The sequence below is a fragment of the Bubalus kerabau genome, chromosome 9, assembly GCF_029407905.1.
Source record: "Bubalus kerabau isolate K-KA32 ecotype Philippines breed swamp buffalo chromosome 9, PCC_UOA_SB_1v2, whole genome shotgun sequence".
Lineage (NCBI taxonomy): Eukaryota > Metazoa > Chordata > Mammalia > Artiodactyla > Bovidae > Bubalus > Bubalus kerabau.
Window position 1 is genome coordinate 95,302,977 of NC_073632.1, and position 21,312 is coordinate 95,324,288.

The 21,312-nt window shown below is 49.8% G+C and overlaps 1 protein-coding gene across 2 annotated transcripts; it reads right to left on the reverse strand.

Moving 5' to 3' along the window:
• Positions 1-9,400: 9,400 nt before the first annotated feature.
• On the reverse strand, positions 9,401-19,253 carry LOC129619472 (UL16-binding protein 1-like). 2 transcript variants are annotated; one of them, XM_055534705.1, is made up of 5 exons: positions 18,069-18,732; positions 13,772-14,035; positions 13,120-13,395; positions 11,834-11,966; positions 9,401-10,669 (listed from the first exon to the last, which is right to left on the reverse strand). In XM_055534705.1, exons 1-5 carry the CDS (start codon positions 18,154-18,156, stop codon positions 10,525-10,527), a joined length of 906 nt encoding a protein of 301 aa, XP_055390680.1. In that variant the 5' UTR covers positions 18,157-18,732; the 3' UTR covers positions 9,401-10,524. The 2 variants fall into 2 exon arrangements, with proteins under 2 accessions (XP_055390680.1, XP_055390681.1); XM_055534706.1 differs by lacking the exon at positions 11,834-11,966 and having other exon boundaries at positions 18,069-19,253.
• Between the last annotated feature and the right edge of the window lie 2,059 nt (positions 19,254-21,312).

The window sequence follows — 21,312 nt, forward strand, 5'->3', positions numbered from 1 at the left end:
ACTGGAATGGGTTGCCATTTTCTTGTCCAGGAGATCTTCATGACCCGGGGATCGAACTCAGGTCTCTTGCATTGCAAGCCAATTCTTTACCAACTGAGCCACCAGGGAAGATAGAGACATGTAAGTAAGTAAGTGTTAGTCGCTCAGTCGTGCCCAACTCTTTGCAACCCCATGGACTGCAGCCCACCAGACTCCTCTGTCCATGAGATTTTCCAGGCAAGGATACTGGAGTGGGTTGCCATTTCCTTCTCCAGGGGATCTTCCCAACCCAGGGATCGAACCCGGGTCTCCTGCACTGCAGGCGGATTCTTTACTGACTGAGCTACAAGGGAAGCCCCTGTATGTGTATGTTAAATCCCTAGCCTAGCTTCTTTGTGCTGCTCATTCAGGACTCCTGCGCTCCTCTCTGGGTGTATATTTCCACCTTGCTTCCGTCTTAAATAATCTATTTCTGTATGTCTCCAGTAATAACTTTGGTACCTGTTTTTACAGTTTTTGCCTCCTTGAAACATTCTTGCTTTCAAAGATGGTAAGAGCCAAGGGAACTTTGCATCTCGCCCCTGGTGTTTAGTGTCTAGAATTCCTCATTTTACACCAAGCTACCCAGGTTGAATTCCTGGGCAGGAAACTAAGATCTCTCTTTAGCACTGCTCACTGTGTCTCTCTGAGATCAATATTAAGGAAACAAACACTTTATATTACTACACCTTATATTAAGGTGTAACTATGCACCTTAAATATACAGGTAGAGGGGCTTCACAATTTTGTCATGGGAGATTTCGCCTCTGCCAAGAGTTTAAAAAAAAGAGAAAGTCCTTCCAAAGTTAACCCGGTTCATTCCCTTGCTAGGCCCTTTAATGGCTATTGTTGTTCTTTCCTTTCTAGTCCTTGTTCATTTAACCTTTTGATTGACTTTGTGCCTGTAGGATCTACCAGTTTGAAATAGCACTCATGGTGGCTGAAGGAATAAAGCCCGTTCCAGTGGAGGGTGGCCCAGGTCCATGTAGGTCCTTGTGAGGGACTTCTGCACCTTGAGGGGAGGCTCAGTTCAGTGGTCCCTGTCCAGCAGGGAGAAGTTTTGATAGAAGAAAGCGTCAGCCCCTTAACCCTTAAGAATAAGGGTGTAGAACCCCTCAGTGGGGAATGAGACAGGCTGCGACAGTTTGCTGCAGTGAGTGTACCTGGACAAAAGTCACATCAAACATCAAAATACAAAGAAATTGCAAGGGGTTAAAAATAATTGCATGCATGTGCAGTTGGGGCAAATAATCAACAACAAGATACAGAAAGACCAAAAACCCAAGGCGATTTCAGAGCAGCCAGGAGCAAAAGCAGGGTACTGGTCATGATCCCTGCACACAGCACCACCAAGGGGGAACAAACACCCAGGTCACCCCCTGGCCTGAACCCAGGACCCACCCCCACCCTCATCTCATATGTGGGACTGGCTCCCCCACTCTCTGGAGCCAGCAAGGGAACATGTTACTTGTTTTTGCTCCCTCATGGGTCCCAATAAAGCTTTTCTCCCCTGAATTTGTGTCTGGCCATTTACCACATTCTATTGATCAAGTCCAAGAACCCTGGTCAGTAACACAGGAGGGCTTTTGCTGAAGGTCAGGATGGTGCTCGGAGATGGTGTCTCCAGTGGGCTTCCAGCAGAAACAGGGATTGAACATATGCAGATCCCAGGTGGGGATGCACCGGGTCAGGAACAAAGCAGGAGCAATGGTTGATATGGGTAGAGAGATGGGACGACTGCCATGTCCTGACTGCAGAGTATGATGCTGGTTCCCAGCACAGGGCCATCCTAGAAGCAAACACCCTGGATGGGCGGCCAACCTAGATACAAACTGCACGACTGAAAGGAATGAGAGAAGGGAACACTCTGGGGCTCCACTGGTGAGGACTCCGGGCTTTCACTGCCAGGTGCTTGGTTTGATCACTGGTCAGGGAACTAAGATCCCCAAAGCGAGGCAGCTGACCAAAAAACAAAAATCCCAAGAAAAGAAAACACAAGCTGGATGATCAGGACGCTGAAAACAGCCATCCCAACAGCTTGTGTGGATACTTTGCCCAGTTTCTAGAACTGAGCCAGTTATCAGAACTGAAAATCCATTACCTGAGACAGATGCCAGTTTCCAGTAGGAGGGCCCTCTTATCACCATGGCAAGCGCAGGGCAGCAGTCCTCTGGCCTCCCCCATCCTTGGAAGCCACATGGCCATGGACTCAGGTAAGTGCACACTGGGAAGCAGAAGCCACCTCACATTCCTATGGACCCAGTGTGTGACTCACACCATGTCCAGGGATCTGAAGCATCATCGTGGCCCTGCTGTTATCATTGTGATGCATGAGATGCAGGGTACTGAATATATAACCGTCCTGCATCCTGCTTATGGGGTATTACGGTGTGTGAAGACCCACACAGTGGTTATTTCACATGTTCCAGATTTGAACCAATGATGGAAAAGTCTCTATAGTTAGGAATGGGGCAAAGGCTGCCATAGTTGAGAAGTACAAGTACATTCTCATATTGTCTTTCCATTGCTACAAATAGAATGTTGCAAGACCACCCTTTTCTGGGTATGACAGAGATTAGTGACAATCATGGCCTGAAAGCATGCAGGGCTGTGATCCCTTCACATCTTCTTTTTATATGTGCCTGGTGTAAAGCATTTCTATCAATGAATGGACACTAAATATTTCAGGATTTGCAGACCAGAGGCCTCTGTAACTGCTCAACTCAGCTGTGGAAGGTGTTCATGGGAAGGACATGAAGGAATGAGTGTGGCAGGAACTGCCCCTGGGATCCTAGAACCCTGCAGCACCCATGACACAGAAGTCCACCAGTGGGGGAAATCGTGCCAGGGGTAACCTGCCTGCCTGCTAAGTCACTTCAGTCGTGTCTGACTCTTTGCAACCCTATGGACTGTAGCCCACCAGGTCCCTCTGTCCATGGGATTCTCTGGGCAAGAATACCAGTGTGGGTTGCCATGCCCTCCCCCAGGGACAGCTTGTAACATCCTAATCAGAGCATCACAAGCCAGCCCCACAGGGTCAGAGGCATGGCCACGCCACTTGTAGTGGGGAAAGCCTATCATTTAAACATGGCTACTGATATGGTCCTGAGTCTGGTAGAGAAGGGACCTCCGGTCTTGAGGAACTGGGCTCATCCACTCGGTAATCGTTACTGAGAGGTCAGCTGTCATAGGATAGAAGTGATCGTGTGCTTTGGCATAAGCAGGGCCACAGGAACAGATAAGATGACCAGCAGGGGACCAAGACCTGACAGCAGAACTGTGGTACCTCCCTGTCCTCTGCTCACCTCTGTGGCTTCACACAGGGTCCCTGTGGCCCCTTGGAGCATGGAAGCCACTCTACAGCAGAGGAGGGGGGCCTTAGCCTGTAACTGCAGGACCCACCCTCCTATCACATTCCCACCACCAGAGGCTACAAGGCAGGACCAGGCAGGGTTGTGATTCATAAACAGGCAGCCGAGGCACCCGCTGGATAATTCCCCAGGTGATAAGTCATCCAGTGCTGGGGCTTGCAAACCAGGGCAGTGGTCAGAGGGATTCCTTTGGTTTTTCACGTTGTCTTTGCCTGTTGTTGCACCACAAACATGGAGATGCACAGAGACAGACGCCAAAAGGCCTGAAGAGACAGACAGATTTATTGTCTTCTGTAGAAGATTTCCCCAACTCGTGTCTTAATCAATAACCCTTATAGGCTGCCATCTCCATGGACTGTGGACGATATGAATGTGGGACCAAAGGGTAGAAGTGGGGGTGCCCCTCCTCACCCTCAGGCCCCACGTCACACTTTGGGGGACTGAGCTCCCGACCCTCCTGGGGACCAGGCTGGGAGGCTTTTGCTGGGGTAAGTCCTCAGGCAAGGGGATAGGATGCCAGTGGTGGAGAGTGTGATTCGGGTCCCTTCACAGGTGGGAAGGTGTTGGAGGCCCTGGGCTTCTCGGGATGCAAAGATGTGGAATGAACTTAGTGAGCTGCGGGGCAGGAGTGTGGCCACTAAGGGGATGTGTCTGGGGAAGGGAGAGCCCGGGGCGGCACGGGTGGTTTATAGCTGGTAAAGTGGCCTGGGAGTCAAGGGCAGGGAGTCATGTGGAGGAGAAGGGTTTGTGTGAACAGATGAGATCAGTGGTGTGGTGCTTTTCAGGGGGTGTCCTGGTTCCTCCCCACAGGAAGGTTGCCTGTCCCAGGCCTGCCATGGGGGCTCTCACTCCTGGAGGCATGGCTGAGGGGCTGGGAGCTTAGGGATGGCAGTGTTTCCTGCCATGCTCTCCTTGTCCTCTCGCCTCCCCACCTCCCATTGTGTGAGCATTGCTATTTCAACCAGTTTGCCCTTTTACTGGCCTGAAAGTGGCCAACCAGCCCAGCAGCTGCCAACAAGGAAAGGAGCTCACCTAAGGATTGAGGAGGAGGAGGCAGAGGCAACACTGCACCCGTGGGCTCTCTAACCAAGGCCAGCTTGGGTCCCACTCTCTGGTTATAATGCATTATCCCCATGCTCTCCCAGCAGGTTCACCGGAACTCACCACCCTGCTCTTCGTGGACACAGTTGGGCAGCAGAAGAAGGACCAGGATGGCAAGACTGAAGTTGATGCCAGCAGCCCTTGCCACCTGGAGCCCTGGGGTGACCCACCCTTGGGGAGGAGCCTGGTTGGCCAGTGGAGAAGGGAATCAGTCCCCAGAGTCCTCCCACTGGAGTCTCTCCTGGGGGCTCCCCCAGGCTCCCCACACCCTCTGTGGGGCTGATTTTCCTCAAAATTTCAATGATCTGTCCCTCACCTTTCTTCTATCCATCCCCTTCTCTGGATCCCCGTGGTCCTTGCGTTTTTTTAGTGGCACTAACACCTGATAAGGGGCTTCCCAGGTGGCTCAGCAGTAAAGAATCCGCCTGTCAATGTGGGAGATGTCTGTTCCATCCCTGGATGGGGAAGATCCCATGCAGGAGGAAATGGCAACAGACTCCAATATTCTTGCCTGAGGAAATTCCATGGACAGAGGAGGCTGGCGGGCTACAGTCCATAGGATCACAGAGATACGACTTAGTGACTAAACAACAACAACTCCTGAGACAGGGGTTGGCGAGTCCTCAGCATAGACAAATTCGGGGTTACCTGCATGATCTCCTCAGGTCCTAAATGAATATTTAGCCTCTATTCATTCCCGTAGGGAGCGTTTCCCATTTACAAATGTGTAAATTGAGGCATGGCAAGATGAAGAAACTAGCAGAGTCAGAATTCTGTCCAGATTCCTGTTTCTGGAGGTATCTATAGTCCACATCCATGAAACTGCCTCAGGTACTAATTCCAACCTCCCCAGCCCTCCACCTCTGACCTCACGCCTGGGGATCTGGGGTGATGCCGGGGTCAGGGGCATGCCTGGGGTGAGTCTGGGTGCCCAGGTCCCTGGGGCCCACACTCCTCACACGGGGCCGACCTGGTCCATCTCTGATGGTAGCCTCTGACTTCCTCCTGTTCTCCCAGTCCTTCCTCCCTGTGGTCTGAGTCTACCAGGGGCTTCTGGGTTGCCTCCTCTGGGGGATTCAACCCAGGCTCCCGCCCCCAGCCCTTCATAAGGGAGTGTCTCCCCACACAGCTCACCTGGCCCCACCAAGCTCTTGCCCCACCCAACCCTGATTCCTGCCCACACTTGTGGGTCCCTTGTCCTCCAGCCAGCCTCTCAGCACAGGTCCGTCCCACACAGAGACTTCAGTGAGTCAGTTGAGAATCTTCTTGTCTCCTTTGCACCTGTTGATTCACAGAGTTTGCTGCTCTCCATGGGTGGCAGCTGGGTGACCCCAAGGTAGAGCATGGTGCCAGACTGGTGTGAGTCAGGGCTTCTACCAGATAAGCCTGTGTGTGGCAATGCAGTCACACAACTCATCAGGATCCCAGGGACCTGCAGAGATTGTCTTAGCCTGGGCTGCTGTCACATGGAGGTGGGGCAGAGCTGAAAGATTGGCTAGAGCCAAGCTTTGGCTTCTCCCTGTGTGTCTGTGTGTGTGTTGGTGGGGGGATGGGTTGAGGGGAGTCTCCTGTCTGGAGCTCTGCTGGCTGTGAGCCCCAGCCAATACTAGGCATGGTCTCCAAATGCTGGCCAGAGCACCAGATGCTTTGCAATCTGCTGACTCTGTGCTGGGACAGGGAGCAAGCAATTCTGTGCCCATGGTCTCCAAGAGTGGAGTCTCCATTTCCCATAGTCCTCCAGTGCTCCAGATCATAAACCCTCTTGGTTTCTAAAATGGGGGTGGGGGAGTGGGGGCATGGGGGCATGGGGCTGCTTCTTCCAGCACTGCACCAGGGCTGGGGTGCCTGATGTAGGGCCACAACCTCCTGCTCCTTAGGCAGAATGCTCCAGTTTGTGATGACCCCTCTGTTTGAGAGTACCTGGCCAAAGGGTCCCAACTAGATCCCTTCTTTTCTGCTCCTGCCCTTCTCAGCATGGTTCTTTCTCTATCTTGGTTATAGAGGGGATGTTCTGCTGGTGTCAGGTCGATCATTTTTTCGGAAATAGAGCTGTTTTGTATGTGGCTGTAGTTTTGGTGTGTTCATGGGAGAGTGGACCTCAGGGTGTCCTACTTGGCCATCTTGATTTTGCCTTTGTGTGATCAATGATCTTTCATGTTAGTATTGTCATTGTTTTGGGGTGCCAGGAATCATGGGCACATTGCCATCCGATATGTGTGTGTGTCCTGACTGTTCCACTGACCCGCCCATCTCTCTCCTGAAACTCCTGAATCCCTGAGACACAGCAATATCAAAATTAGGCCAATTAATAACATTACCTCTACATGTCCCATTGACAGGAAGAATCACGCCTCTCTCACTTTAAATCCAAATATAGAAATGGTTAAGCTTTTAAAGAAGGCACGTCATGGAATGGGGAGGGAGGAGGGAGGAGGGTTCAGGATGGGGAACACATGTATACCTGTGGCGGATTCATTTTGATATTTGGCAAATCTAATACAGTTATGTAAAGTTTAAAAATAAAATAAAATTAAAAAAAAAAAATAAATAAATAAATAAAGAAGGCACGTCAAAGCCAAGATGGGCCAGAAACTAGGCCTCTTCCCCCTAATAGTCAAGTTGTGAAGCAAAAGAAATGTTCTTAAAGGAAATCTAAAGTGCTCCTCCAGTGAACACACAAAGGAGAAGATAGCAAAACAGCCTTACTGGTGATATGGAGAATCTTTCAGTGGACTGGAGGAAAGATCACAACACTGCCTTAGGCCAAAGCCTAATCCAGAGCAAGACCCTAGCTCTCTTCAAGTCTACGAAGGCTGAAGGAGGTGAGGAAGCTGCAGAAAAAAGAGTTGAAAGCCGGAAGAGGTTGGTTCATGAGTTTTAAAATAAGAAGCCATCTTCCTAACATAAGGTGCATAAAGTGGAAGAGAGAGGGTTGATGCTGAAGCTGCAGCAAGTCATCCAGAAGATCTAATAATATAATCTCTGAAGATGGCTATCCTAAATTAGAGCTTTCCAGTGTAGAGAAAAGAGTGTTCTACTGGAAGATGCCCCTGAGGACTTGCATAGCTAGCAAGGAGAAGTCAGTGCCTGGCTTCAAAGATTCAAAGGATAGGCTGACTCTCTTGTTAGGGGCTAATGCAGGTGGTGACTTGAAGTTGAAGCTAAGCCTCACTTACCTTCTGAAAATCCTAGTGACTTTCAGAATTATGCTAAACCTGCCCTGCCTGTGCTCTGCAAATGGAACAACAAAGTCGAGATGACAGCATATCTGTTTGTAACACTGATTACCAAAAATATTAAATCCATTGTTGAGACCTACTGCTCCCAAAAAAGATTCCTTTGAAGATATCACTGCTCATTGAGAAAGCCCCCAAGGGCCCTGATTGAGAAGTACAATGAGACTCACGTTGTTTTCACATCTGCTAACACAGCATCAGGTCCCACCACTTCACGGGTAACAGATGGGGAAACAGTGGAAACAGTGTCAGACTTTATTTTTATGGGCTCCAAAATCACTACAGATGGTGACTGCAGCCATGAAATTAAAAGACGCTTACTCCTTGGAAGAAAAGCTATGACCAACCTAGATAGCATATTCAAAAACAGAGACATTACTTTGCCAACAAAGGTCCGTCTAGTCAAGGCTATGGTTTTTCCTGTGGTCATGTATGGATGTGAGAGTTGGACTGTGAAGAAGGCTGAGTGCCGAAGAATTGATGCTTTTGAACTGTGGTGTTGGAGAAGACTCTTGAGGGTCCCTTGGACTGCAAGGAGATCCAACCAGTCCATTCTGAAGGAGATCAGCCCTGGGATTCCTTTGGAAGGAATGATGCTAAAGCTGAAACTCCAGTACTTTGGCCACCTCATGTGAAGAGTTGACTCATTGGAAAAGACTCTGATGCTGGGAAGGATTGGGGGCAGGAGGAGAAGGGGACGACAGAGGATGAGATGGCTGGATGGCATCTCTGACTCGATGGACGTGAGTCTGGGTGAACTCCGGGTGTTGGTGATAGACAGGGAGGCCTGGCCTGCTGCGATTCATGGGGTCGCAAAGAGTTGGACACGACTGAGCGACTGATCTGATCTGAACACAGCATCCGTTCTGCAGCCCACAAATCAAGTAGTAGTCATGATGTTCAAGTCGTGGTGTTTAGGAAATAGTTTCTGTAAGGCTATAGCTGTGACAAATAGTGTTTCCTCTGATGGATTTGGGCAAAGTCAATTGAAAACTTTCTAAAGTGAGTTCATGATTATAAGTTCCACCCAAAACATTCATGATTCATGAATAGAGGTTGAAATTTCAACATTAATAGAAATTTAGAAGAAGTTGATTTTTAACTTTCTTAGATGACTTTGAGGGGTTCAAGAGTTCGCTTTTGAAGAAGTAACTACAGATGTGGTGAAAATAGCAAGAGAGCTAGAATTAGAAGTGGAGCCTAATGTAAAGGTGGGACTGATGGTTGCAATCTAATGATAAAATTGGAATAAATGAGAGTTGACTCTAATGGATGGGCAAACAAAGTGGTTTCTTGATATAAAACCTCCTCCTGGTGAAGATTCTGTGAAGATTGTTGAAATGACAACAAAGGACTTCGAATATTTTAAGTTTAGAATAAATTTAGTTGAAAAGGCAGGAGGAGGATTTGAGAAGATTACCTCCAATTTTGAAAGAAGTTCTACTATGGGTAAAACGCTGTCAAAGAGCATTGCATGCTAGGAGAATTCTGTGCAAGGAAGAGCCAGTTGATGTGGCAAATTTCATTGCTGTCTCCTTTTCAGAAATTGTGTTACACACCAAAACCCTCAGCAACCACCACCCTGATTAGTCAGCAGCCACAGACACTGAGACAGGACCCTCCACCAGCAAAAACATGGTGACTCCCTGGAGGCTCAGATGATGCTCAACATATTTTATTTTAGAAACAAAGTGTTGTGTATTAAGGTCTGTACATTGTTTATTTAGACATAAAGGTATTGCACACTTAACAGACTTCTACGTCAACACAGTATTATGTGCAGTGGAAATGAAAAAATTCGTGTGATTCCCTTTTTTGTGAAATGTACTTTATTGCCCTGGTCTGGAACCCAGCCCACAGTATCTCTGAGGTTGGCCTCTGTCTACATGGCTTTTAGTCTATGTTTTCCAGCGTGGAACTAACACTCGGACGGCTGCATAGTAGGGTGAACACATGATCTACTGTTGGGATATGGTGAAATATACACAAAAAAATCCAGAGAATTTAAGGATCCCTTCACAGCTGGACTGTATGTTACTTTAGGAATGATCCTTAAATTCTCTGTTTCCACAAGAAATGAAGCATTATCACTGGTTTCATTTAATCCCATAATGTGGAGGAATGGGGACATACCATGACTTTTCTCCTGGATTAGAAAACAGGCATGAAGAACTTAACTTTTCTGCAATATAGAGATGTTGACTTAAGAATCACTATAAAGGCTTCCCAGGTGGCACCTCTGGTAAAGAATCAGCCTGCCCACGAATGAGGTACAGGAGACACAGGCGACATGAGTTCGATCCCTGGATCAGGAAGATCCCCTGGAGAAGGAAATAGCAACCCACTCCAGTATTCTTGCTTGGGAAATCCCATGGACAGAGGAGCCTGGTGGCCTACAGTCTATGGGGTTGCAAAGAGTCGAACATGACTCAGCACCAACTATGAAGGGAACCAGTCAATGTAAAATTTTATTCCTTTGAAAATATAATGAAGTTGTTTCTCTGGATATAGAAAAAAAAACCCTGAGTCCTGTAATAGCAGATGTATTTCTCCAGCAATATCATCATTTTTAAGAATAAGGTCACGATGCAGGGCAAAGTCTAATTTTCCAAAAACTAGAAGATTGAAAGTGTTATGTTTGTGGTGATCTCTTGTTCAAATAGTTGAAAGTATCAGTGCAGAGACTGCATCACTCAACACCAAGAGAAAGTGGGAAAGGAGATTTGAAAAAATAAAGATGTTGAGGAGGATGCTCATCAGATGCGACAGGAGACGCAGATGCTGCAGCCACTCTGTCATCATAACTGGTAGACAGACTTGGGACTCCTAAGGTCTGATCTCTTGGCTCTAAGGTGAACAGCAAGAGAACAAAAGGAGCCAAGCAAAGACTGAGTCCTGAGGCCAACAGAGCACCTGTCAGGGGCTTCCTGGGAGCACCGTCTCCTGCAGAAAAGAAAGAGGCCTTGGTCCAGGAAGCTGAGGAACTCCTGTCACATTCCTGGGGCTGCCCCTCCCCAGCCCCCATCCAGCTCCTTCCCCACCGAGGGGCTCCTATGTCCTCCACCCGCACCCCCACCCCAGGCCCAGCAGCTTGTTCTCACCTCCTCCTTCTTTCCTGCATCACTGAGTCACCCAAGCCCTGACACCCCCTGCTTAGGTTCAGGACTGGAGCCAGTGAGGAATCAATCTGCTTCCTTTACTCAGGTCCCGATCCTCCCAAGGGGGTGCCTAAGTACCAGAGAGTAGGTCCCCAGATGAGGGGCCTTTCTTTCTGACAGCCTTAAGGGGCTGCAGGCAAACCTCCTTCCTTCATTGCCCTGCAGCCTCTGAGCCAGCAAGTGACAGCCCTCAGGACCAGGGTCCTTGCCCCCCCATCTCTTCCTGGTGCAGCTCAGCTGGGCGCCTCCACCCCAGCTCAGCCCCACCCATCCCCAGGCACCTCTGCTCAAGGCAATATCACTCAGTGATGGAGTCTCTGGGTCCCCAAGAGGCCACAGGCTGAGACAGAACTGCTGCTGCTCCAGGAGCACAGGCCTGGCCTCAGCCCTTCCCACAGTCTCTGCTGTGGGGCTCCTGCCTTGCCTGCTTGACCCAGGCCACTTCCTGTGAGAACAGGCCTTTGGAGTTGGGTCTGCAAAGGCCTTCCCACCCCTTCCTCCTGGGATGAGAGCCCGGCCCCTCTCATCTTGGCCCCTGGGTGGGTCCCCTCTCTGCTGACACATCATGTGGAGCCCCCATGCTGCTCTCAGCCCCCTGAGTCCTGCCCTCGCCCTGAGTGCCTGTTGTTCTCACACCACGTACTGAGGGCCCTGCCAGCCAGCAGTCTGTGCTTAGTCAGGGGACTTGGCTGAACCCTTTAAGCATCAATAGGCCCTCAGCTTAGTGAAGGCCCCTCCCTTTTCACAATGTCACCTGACAGCGGGGACCTCTCAGCACTCAGGGCTGAGCTTGTTGAGTTCTGCTCTCAGGTGATACGGGGTCTTATCCCCTTGCTCATTTCCAGGGTGAGGAGGTTCAGTGAGGGGAGGGGTTGGCTGGGAGTCACCTTCCCTGGCCTCATGACAGGACCTGTGCCCCTGCCTTCCCTCTGAATTCTGCCCTCAGTACCTGTTCTTGTGAATGATCCAGGCTACGATGCTTATTATGATGAAACCGGCGAGAACTCCAAGGATGATCTTGGTTATGTGATTGCTGGTTGGAGCCGTAGACTGCACTGTATGGGGGACTGGGGTCGGTGATGCTGCAAGGAGAGTAAGAGTGAATCCTTTGTCCAGACCTCAAACTCGGCAGATGCCTCCTCAGCCCCCCTGATTCAGGTACCCCTAGAATTCAGGTACCTACCCTAGGTACCCCTAGATGGGTGCAGACAGCTTGTACCCATCACATGGAGGCCTCTGTGATAGATCCTCAGGTGAGATGGGGGGAAGGGAGGAGCCCAGTCCTTACAGGGCTCTGACAGCTAATGGGGGAGCAAGGTTTCCAACACAGCCACTCAGTCCTGCTGTGACATCAGAGATAGTGACCTGAGGATGGAGTCCTCAGGAGCTGACAGCAGAGGTGGTATTGACAGATTTCCAGAAGTAGGATTGGTGACATTTAAAAGAAGATTTTGGAATGAGGGTACAGTGAGAAATAAATGCCAGAAATAAAAAAGATGTCTACAGGATTTGGATCAGCAAAAATCCATGTTCAGTCGTCCAAATGCCTGTGCTGTGAGGAAAGGACGTCAGGAGGTGGAAAGGGAACGAGGATGACAGAGCATCCCAGATTATTGTTCTCCCAGGAGCTACTCACTTTTTAAATTTATTTTTTTACATTCTTTTATTTTATTTTTATTCACTCCAAAAACATTGTTAATTGGGGTACAGCCATTAACAGTGCTATGATAGTTTCAGGTGAATGGTGAAGGGATTCAGCCATAGATACACATGTACCCCTTCTCCCCTAAACCCCTCTCCCATCCAGGCTGGCACATAACACTGAGTAGAGTTCCATGTGCTATAAAGTAGGAGCTTGTTGGTTATCCATTTTACATATAGCAGTGTGTACATGAACTTCCCAGAGTCCCTAACTATCCCTTCCCCCAGGTAACCATAAGCTTGTTTTCTAAGTCTGTGAGTCTCTTTCTGTTTTCTAAGTTTTTTTGTACTATTTCTTTTTAGATTCCACATATAAGGCATGTCATATGATATTTCTCCTTCTCTTTCTGACTTAGATCACTCAGTATGAACTCTCTAGGTCCGTCCATGTTTCAGGAACAGCTCACTTTGGATGGATCACTTTGCCAAAACACACATACACACAGACACACACAGACACACACATGCACACACAGACATTGGGTCCATATCACCTTGAGTGGACTACCACTTCCTTATACTCGTCTCACTTACCTGAGGTCTTCAACATTTTCTCCCAGCACACTGTAAGATCCTGAAGCCAGGTCTGACAGTCTCCCATGGAGACGTTCTTGAAGAAGTCGGTCACAGCTTTGTCCTTCTCCCACTTCTCTTTCATCCGCCTTCCTCCAGAATGAACCTCTGTCCACTGTCCATTTTCTGAATTAAAGTGGAGGCACATTTCTCCATTGAAGCCGAATTGCCAAGATCCACTGATGTGTCCATCCTCTTCACACTCGCACGTCATCCTGGCCTGCAGGGTCAGAGGGCCTGACTCCACCAAGGAAAAGAAAGAGCTCAGCCTTGGACTTGACAAATTCTTTGCCTCACCGTGGTCCACCTCCCCTGGGCCCAGGTCATCTGGCCCTGTTCTCTCCTCCAAGGCCTGCTCCTTCCACTGGACTACTAGGGAAGGACCAATACCCAGTTGAATTTTTTACCCATGAACAATGGATACAGCCCCTTCAGTATTTGGACTTCCTAACTCACCCCTGGACTCGATGGACATGAGTTTGACTTGATGGACATGAGTTTGAGCAACCTCTGGGAGTTGGTGAAGGGCAGGGAAGCCTGGAGTGCTTCAGTCCATGGGGTTGCAAAGAGTGGGACACGACTGAGCGACTGAACTGAACTGAATTGAACTCACCTCTGGCCATGTGTTTCTCCAGTATAATGTCAGGCAATCGCCCCTTGAGGAAGTCACCGATGTCTCTCAGTGTTTCTGTCTGTGTTTCCCAAGTGTGTGTAGTTTTCACCTCCTCTCCCAATGGGCTTGTGGATTGGATTATGGCACCATCACAGTCACAGGAGAGAAAAAAATTCCCATCGACCTGGCCTTGAACCACACACCACGGCTCTCCAGGACTGGGGTGAGGATCGACGGTGAAGTTGTAGCAAAGAGAGTGAGTGTCTGTGAAGGGAAACGCAGGTGAGGGAAGGTTTTGGAGAGGAAGACCCATTGCCTCCTCCCCCACTTATGTGAGAGCAGAGCAAAGCTTCCGGGCTGGGTTGGTGGAGCAGGAAGGCGCCCCTGCCCCCCAACACCACCCACAGGCTGAGCAAGCAGAGAAACCACATAACGTTCTCTCTACTCTGCTCATAAGGCCAACACAGAACCCAAAGCTGCAGAGGGGAGAATTCACAGGATTTAGCAAGGCCAGGGAGATGCTGATCTACCACTTTGATGGGTCTTGGAATCCTGGAGAAGGCCTGGCCCACATGGCATGAAAGAGAAAATCCAGAACTTCCGAGGCAGGTGGTAGAGAAGGGGATTAAAGGCTCAGAGAAGTGAATGTGCCAGGGTGGACATGGTATGAAAGGGCAGGAAAGTGTGCAGTCCACCAGGCTCTATGGCGCCCGAGAGGAAAGAATGGATGAGAAGCATCTCCAACAGCTCAAGGGTGACTTTTGCTGAAGGTCAGGGACGGTGGTGGGATTGGTGTTCCTGTGCACTTCCAGCAGGACTGAGGAAGGAGAAGGGGAAAGAGCCGATGCCAGGTGGAGTGCTCTATGTCAGAAATAAAGCAGATGCAGCGGCCAAAGTGACCAGAGAGCCCCACTGTAGCCAGGACTCACTGCAGAGAGTACCACGCTGGCTCATAGCACAGGGCGATCCTAAAGGCAAACGGAAGAGCAGTGAGCCCTGTTAAAAACCACATGACTGAAAGGAAAAATTATATAAAAAAACAGAGACAAACACAAGGCTGGATGTTCAGGAGGCTGAGTGCAGACCTCCCCCAAAAATGTCTGGGTCCTTTGTGCAGTATCCAGCACTGAGTCAGGTCTTATATTTAGAATCCACTACCAGAGACAGAGATGCCAGGCTTCAGCAAGGAGGGGCCTCCTATCACCACAGCAAGTGCAGAAGCCCTTCAGGCCTTTGGAAGCCACACGGTCACTGACTGGGGTAAGTGTACACTTGGCAGAGAAGCCACCCCACATTCATAAGGACCTAGAGTGGGACTGTCATCGTGTCCAGCAGTCTGAAACTTCATCACGGCCCGCCTGTTATTACTGTGGTGCCTGAGATCTGTGGTAAGGAGTACACACCTGTCCCACGTGCTGCCCACAGGAGTGTCACCCATTCACTGGTCCTCATAGTGCTCATTTCACATCCATTGCATTTGCAATATGAATGAGAAATCTTCACAGTTAGTAAATAATCGTGCTGTGAGGGCTACCATAGAAGCGATTTCCAAGTTCACACTTCTGACATTGACCTTCATCCCCCAATAGTATGTGTAAACAATATCGTGTCCTGGAGAAAATGACTAACAACCTACAACCTTTCCAGGGTTCAGGAGTGTTATCCCTATCCTATTTCCATTAAATTTGCAGTGTGGCCCATAGACTTCTATAATTGTACATATGACATATTTCAGGCTCTGCAGACCATAGTTTTCTGTTACAACTGCTGTCCTAGCACAAAAGCAGTCACAGATGAGTGGTGAATAATGACCTGCTTCCTGGGCAGATGACCCAGCAGAACCTGTGATGTCAGAGGGATCTGTGGTCAGAAAGGTGCCATGTGCCGTCTGTGGCATTTTACTTGGAGGTTCACAACACAGACCCTTTATGTCCTGAAGCAAGGCCATGCGAATTGCAATGGGGAATACGACACCATTTAAATGTGGCTCCTGGTATGGTCCTGGGGGCTGGTGGAGGTGAAGCCTCTGGTCATGAAATGTCAGTGTTGTCCATCATGATCTGGGCTCATCAACCCCTAATCATTAGTTCACATAGACCAACCATCATAGGATTAAAGTGATATTGTGGTTTGGCATAAGAAGGGCCAGAGGTAACAAATAAGAGAGAGCAGCAGGTGGCTTAGGCCTGACATCAGAATTGTTGTAGGACCACTATTCTCCAGGGCCTGCCCCCATGGCTCAGCAGTAAGGAATCCATCTGTAATGTCGGAGCTGGAGTAGATGTGGGATCTATCCCTGAGTGAGAGAAGATCCCATGGAGGAGAGCATGGCAACCCACTCCAGTGTTCTTGCCTGGAGAATCTCTTGGACAGAGGACCCTCGTGGGCTATAGTCCATAGGATCATAAAGAGTTGGACATGACTGAAGCGACTTAGCATGCACACACTATTCTCTGCTCATGCCTGAGGCTTCATGCAGTGTCCCCTATATCTCCATGGACCAAGGAAGCCATTCTAGAGCAGAGGGGGTCAGGGGACAGTAGCCCATATCTGCTGGACCCACACTCCTTTCACAATCACACCACCCAGAACCTACAAGGTAGGACAGAGCAAGTTTTTGGTTCACTAACAGGCAGCTAAGGTATACCTTGCACTAGTCCCTAGGGGAGGAGTCATCTGTTACTGTTTTGTGACCCAGGGCAGTCACATGGTTCTTTTGGTTTTCCAGGTCCTCTTTACCTGGTCTTGTAGCACAAATGTGGAGATGTATAATCCACACAGACACCAAATGGCCTGTGGAGACCAACAGATTTACTCTCTATCTTTTGAAGAAAAGGTTCTCCAACTCCTGTCTTAAATAATAGCTATAATAGGCCACTGTCTCCATAGTCTCAGGGAATATGAATGTGGGACCGAAGGGTAGAAGTGGGGGTGTCCGTCCTCACCCTCGTGCCCTGTGTCACACACTTTGGCAAACTCTTCTCCCATCTCTCCTGCTGTATGTCCTGGGGGCCAGGCTGGGAGGCTTCTGCTGGGGTGAATTCTCAGGCAAGAGGATAGGGTGCCAGTTGACAGAGGGCAGGTTTAGGATCCCTTCACAGATGGGAAGTTGTTGGAAGCCCTGAGGTTCTTGGGATGGGGAGGGATATGGAAAAAATACTGTTGTAACCAAGCACATGAAATTAAAAGACGCTTACTCTTTGGGAGGAAAGTTATGAGCAACCTAGACAGCATATTGAAAAGTAGAGATATTACATTGCCAACAAAGGTCCGTCTAGTCAAGGCTATGTATTTCCAGTGGTCATGTATGGATGTGAGAGTTGGACTGTGAAGAAAGCTGAGCACCAAAGAATTGATGCTTCTGAACCGTGGTGTTGGGGAAGACTCCTGAGGGTCCCTTGGACTGCAAGGAGATCCAACCAGTCCATTCTGAAGGAGATCAGTCCTGGGTGTTCATTGGAAGGACTGATGCTGAAGCTGAAACTCCAGTACTTTGGCCACCTCATATGAAGAGCTGACTCACTGGAAAAGACCCTGATGCTTGGAGGGTTTGGGCAGGAGGAGAAGGGGACGACAGAGGATGAGATGGCTGGATGGCATCACCGATTCGATGGACATGAGTTTGAGTGAACTCCGGGAGTTGGTGATGGACTAGGAGGCCTGGCGTGCTGTGATTCATGGGGTCGCTAGGAGTGGGACAAGACTGAAAGACTGAACTGATCTGAACTGAACTGAACCAAGCAGGACTCTAAGGAGGCTTCCTAGGTCAGATCCACCCATATCCCAGACCGGCCCTCCTGCACTGCCCGCCCCCCCTACTCTCCGCCCAAGTGGCGGACTCCACCTAGACCCTTGCCCATCTCCCGCCACCTCTCCTGCGGCCAACGCAACTGGTCAGACTCCACCCAGCCTTCCCCTGAACCGCGTGGGTTCGGTCCTTCGGAAGCGGCCGCCACCTTTCCTGCACCCGCTTCAGTGACTCTGAATTCCGGACGGGGAAACCCGGGGGGCTGCAGCAGCATTTTGTGACGCCGACCTGGCTCTCACGTCTCCCTGCCTTCCATCCCTTCCTGCTGGGATTCCTTTTTCACCCAGATCTTGTCTTTTCCCTGCAGGGGGACGGCAACAAGCGCGAGTGGGGGCGGGGAGCAGGAGCCCAGCGGGAAAGGAGCCCGCGGAGCTTTAAAAGCAGGGAGGCGGCCCCGCCTCTGCGTTGCCCGAACCGCCTCGGACACTCCATCCCTCTCGGGTCTTATGGCCCCGTGTCCTCTCCTCGCAGGTTAATCCCCGAACTCACCGCCTCGCGCCTTGCAGAACCGGAGAGCCACGAGTAGCACCAGAGCCACGAAACCCAGTCGCGCTCCGGGGTCAGGCTTCCAGTCCATCCCCGCCTGGAAACTGGTTGGATCCGACTTTGCGGGAGCTATTTATAGCTCGCCCCGCATTTCAGTCCGTTCTCCGCCCCGGCCTCCTCCCCGCCTCGCTGACGCCCGGCAGTAGCCGCCCACTCCTGATTCACCCAGCCCCTCACTGTCTCTTTTCTCCTCCAAGTCCTTCTCGCCGGTCAACCTTCCTCCCAATTCCTGCCTGCAGTCTTCCTGCGGTGGTGGTTTACTCGCTCAGTCGTGTCTGACTCTTGCGACCCCGAGGACTGTAGCCCGCCGGGCTTCTCTGACCATGGGGATTCTCCGGGCGAGAGTACTTCAGTGGATCGCCATGCCCTCCTCCTTGGGATCTTTCTGGCCCTGGGATCGAAGCCGGATCTCCTACATTGCAGGCAGTCTTTACTGACTGAGCTTCGAGGGAAGCCCTGCTTTTCTTAAAAGACTCAAGACTGACCCCTGCACCGCGCCCCTCCCCCAAAACACAACCCCCACCGGAAAACTCTGCGGATCCCTTGAAAGGGCCTGGAGAGAGCCCCTAACTTCAGTGTCATCAGCAATATATTTTCTAGTAGTTTCTGTCCGAGAGTAGTCCTAGACTTTTTGTGGGCCAAAGTAACTTCTCATTAGAAAGAGTTTGAGGACTGAGGCCGAAATCCGATTTTCCAGGTTCTGCGTGGAGACAGGGAGCCTGTGCTGCCAGCGGGCGCCACCTGGCGGTCTCTTCCGCCTGCTTGTTCTACTCTGGTGTGTTTGTGCATGCTAAGTTGCTTCAGCCATGTCTGACTCCTAGTGCCCCATGGACTTTAAAAGCCCACCAGGCTCCTCTCTCCATGGGATTCTCTAGGCAAGAATACAGGAGTGGACTGCAATGCTCTCCTCCAGGGGATCTACACTGTAGCCTGTGTGATCCATTTTCTTCCCCCTCATGATTTACTTTTATGCAGTGTCCAAGCAGCATTGAGCATCTCACGTTCACGTCTCAGGGCTATCCGCTGATGAAGAGTGAGATCATCAATCGCTCGTTGGGACTGACAAGACCTCCTAATTCTTGGGAAGTGGGTCTACCAATGACATTGAGAGGTCAACACCTGTGACTGAGGGCTCCATCTCTCTGTTATCATGGGGCTCTTGGCCTCTGCTAGCTTCAGGGGTGAGGGAGTCCTGACCTCGGAGGGTCACGCTGACACCTAAGCACGGGCAGTGCTCCAGTTCATGTCTTGTCACTGAATTAGGCTGGGTTCCCTATTTATAGATGTGGGAATGGATGTGAGCAGAGTTTCAAGGACCTGGCAAGAGCAATCAGGTGGAGTTTCATGTTCTTGGAAGTATGCTCGCTGTCAACACTCATTAAAATCACCTCCCAGTTGATTCCACTCCCATCTGGGTCTAGACTGTGTACGGGTGCCAGAAGCATGCACGGGTGGGGGTTGTCAGACCTGTCCAGAGAGGCCCGTCTTCCCCCACCTGGCTGTCCTGACCAGGACTCTAATGCTGTCCTTCCATCTTTCTCCTGCTCTGTTAGTCACTTGCCTCTTCACCAGCCTCCTCCACTGGGGCTACGTGGTCCTGAAAGGTTGTTGTTGAATCACACGAATACACCAGGATTCTTGGCTCCTGGAGGAGAAGAATTCAATCCGGGGCCAGAGACAAGGCTTGATTGCTCAGAGCTTTTGTGTAATAAAGTTTTATTAAAGTATAAAGGAGATAGAGAAAGCTTCTGACATAGGCATCAGAAGGGGGCAGAAAGAGTACCCCCCTGCTAGTCTTCAGCTGGATGTTATATAGTCACTAGCAGTCTGTTAATGAAAGAAAGGAATGTCTTATAATTTAGAATGGCACCAAATGGTTTATCTTGGGCCATAAAATAATTAACTTGAATCTTAAAGAAGGGCAGACCACCATACAAAGTTTCATTTACATAGATTAGGGGAACAATATCTGAGTATAACATACTGGCTTGTCAAGTAGGTTTTGGGCCCAGAGGCGGAACCGACTTGGAGACAGAGTTTGGGGTAAAGGCAAGTATATTAGCATAGCTTAAGACAGACATTTTCATAAGAAAAAGGCATTGGTTATCTCTAGGCTCAAGAATAGCTAACTTCCGGAGAAACCAGGTGTCATTATGGCAACACAGTATTTTAAGAGAAACCTCTCTTTAAATTTGTATAGAGAAGGAAAAAAATATTGTTAGTATGTTTCCTCCTGCCTCTTAAGAGAGATAAAAATGTCTGATACTTGCAGGCTATTTTCTCCATTTGGAGACCCCTGGCCTTCCTGCCTGTTACCCTCTCAGTCCCTGTGATTAAATCTTCCCAGAGATTAAACCCAGGGCCCTATCCCCAGGCCTATGCATGAGTCTTCCCCTGACACATCGATCACCTGAACCCACTAAGTTGGTGCCCCACCCAAGCCTGAGTCCTGTCCTCCCAGCCCCCATGTGTCTCTTGTTCCCAAATTGTTACACACCAGGCTCTTGGCCTCCTTCATCAATAGAAATCAATCAGAGGCCAGACAATAGAAATAAATCAAATTTCTTAATCAAAAGAAATTGAGGCCAGGCTTTATTGGGGCCCCTCTGAAGCAGAGGGGAGCAAGAACAAATGACAGTGTCCTTGCATGCTCACTCCCTGAGGTGGTGGGGTGAGCTGGTTCCTTCTATGGGGTGAGGGGAGGGGTGTTCCCAGGGGTCAGTCAGGGGGGTGGCTTAGGTGACTGGCTGAACCCTTCACTGTTGTGTGCTGAGGGCATGTGAGGCATCCTGCTTTTGCTCTGGGCTCTGCAAAAGTGGCAGTTGGGGTTTTCATAGCTTTGTATCTTTTTTCCAGAATAGCTTCAACTACTCCAACTAAAAAACAGTCTATTTTTAAAAACATTTTTATTTTGTATTGGGTATAGCTGATTTACAAACTGTGTTGGGATAGTTTCAGGTGAACAGCTAAAGGACTCACCTGTACACATACATGTATCCATTCTCCCTACACTCCCATCCTGACAGGGCAGTCACGTAACAGTGAGCAGAGTTGTGGGTTTGTTCCTTGTGCTGGGAAGATCCCCTGGAGAAGGAAAGAGCAACCCACTCCAGTATTCTTGGCTGGAAAATTCCATGGACAGAGGAGCTGGCAGGCTACAGTCCATGAAGACAGAAAGAGTTAGACA